Here is a 1626-nt window from a genome sequence, read left to right as displayed (position 1 = left end):
AGGCAGCCGTGCCCACGGTGCGGAGTGTGACGGAGGCGGGCGGTCGCTGCTCGTGTGTTTGGCTGATTGACGAAGGTGCCCGCGTGGGGGTGGGGGCGGGGGTGGGGGCAGTGTGCAGGCCTCTCGGGCAGGGAGACGCCGAGGGCCCTGTGCAGGCAGCAGCGTGTAGGGTGAGTGGCTGGCGGGGGGCAGCAAGCTCCCAGGAGAGACACCTTGGGGGCGGGTTCCTGGGACCCTCTGTGATTGAAGCAGGCTTTATCTACACGCGCAGGAAGCACCATGACATCTGCCGAGCGCCGGCTTGTCCCCTGGTTGCCGTGGAGATGGTCAGCACGTGGGCGGGAGGAAGGGCGAATCCTCAGCTCCTCATAACACGGCTCAAGGCCACACCGGCCAGTCTGAAGAGCCTCTTGCTCTTTTCCTTGTGGCTGTGTCTGCCGTCGGGGGGCCGGGGGACACGGACAGACGGACATAAGCACTGAGCTCGTGGCCGGGAGGGAGCCCGGGGCCGGATCTCTGGGCCTGGGTCACTAACGAGGCCGAGTCCGCCCCGTTTCGCGTTTAATAACGCTGACACAGCTCGAGGCTGGAAGCTGCGTTTCCGTCCCTGCCAGCGTAGGTCTCCCTGGGTCCCCGTGTCCCTCTGCCTGCCCGCCTCGCCCAGGTCCGGAGCCGGGTGTCCTGCCCGTGATGCCGCCCTCGGTCCCTGTGGCCGGGCCGAGCTTCACGCCCCCGGCTTGCCTCTTCCCTGCAGGCTTTTCCCACTCGGCGTTCACGTTCGGTATCGAGAGCCACATCAGCCAGTCCAACATCAACGGGACACTGGTGCCGCCCGCCGCCCTCATCTCCATCCTGCAGAAGGGGCTGCAGTATGTGGAGGCCGAGATCAGCATCAACGAGGTACGTGCGCCCCGCCCCGCCCGCCCCGCACACCGGGCCCTGAGGTCTCGGACGGAGCAGAAGGCAGCGCTGCGTTTCCTCGAGGGCTGGGCATCGATGTTTCCTGGCATCGCGGTCGTGGAGATGCCCGGGGAGCGCGCGTGCGGTGCCCGTGACGTGACAGCTGCCACACGCGTGTGCGGACACATGCAGCACGCTTTCAGCCGTCGAAAAGTCCTCCTGCCTTCGCTTTCTTGGCAATTCAAGTTCTCATGCGACCAGGGGGCGAGGAAAGATCCTGTCTCTTGTCACTAAAAAGCGAGACAGTCTTTCAAAGGGAGGCACGTGCTCGCAGAGTTTAAACGGGAAGGTGTTTTTATGACTCTGGGCAGCTCCTCCTGTTTGCAAAGTAGTCACCCCTGTAGGATGTGACTATGTGGCAGAGGAAGGTGACGTGGAAGCGTTGCTGACCGGACGGTCCACATCGGTTGCCGCAGGGCCACAGAAAGCAGACAGGGGTGGCGAACGAGCTGACTGCCTCCTTTGTGACACATTCTGAACTTTGCCTAGTGTCCTTATTTCGGACATCGTAACCAGAGTCAGCCGCGGTGATGGTTCGTGTAGACTCTGCAGCTGAAACTCCTGTTTGCCCGGCTCTCCCTAATTTGTGAAGTCATTCAGATTCAGGACACTCAAACACTTATTTACATATGCAGCAGACACAACCCAGAGGCGCTGAGGTTCCTA

The 1626-nt window shown here is 62.3% G+C and overlaps 1 protein-coding gene across 1 annotated transcript in view; it reads left to right on the top strand.

Annotated features, from left to right (window-relative positions):
• Positions 1-1626, top strand: part of LOC105308971 (F-box-like/WD repeat-containing protein TBL1XR1) — a gene marked incomplete at its 3' end in the record, with an annotated part of 49641 nt that overhangs the window by 24253 nt on the left and 23762 nt on the right. The window contains exon 2 of the mRNA XM_023525921.1: positions 755-904. Within this exon, the coding sequence (XP_023381689.1) occupies positions 755-904 (150 nt within the window). The remainder of the gene's footprint in view (positions 1-754; positions 905-1626) is intronic.

The sequence above is a fragment of the Pteropus vampyrus genome, unplaced genomic scaffold (assembly GCF_000151845.1).
Source record: "Pteropus vampyrus isolate Shadow unplaced genomic scaffold, Pvam_2.0 Scaffold647, whole genome shotgun sequence".
Taxonomy (NCBI): domain Eukaryota; kingdom Metazoa; phylum Chordata; class Mammalia; order Chiroptera; family Pteropodidae; genus Pteropus; species Pteropus vampyrus.
The sequence above is the reverse complement of the archived record's forward strand: the minus strand, read 5'-3'. Positions and strand labels throughout refer to the sequence as shown.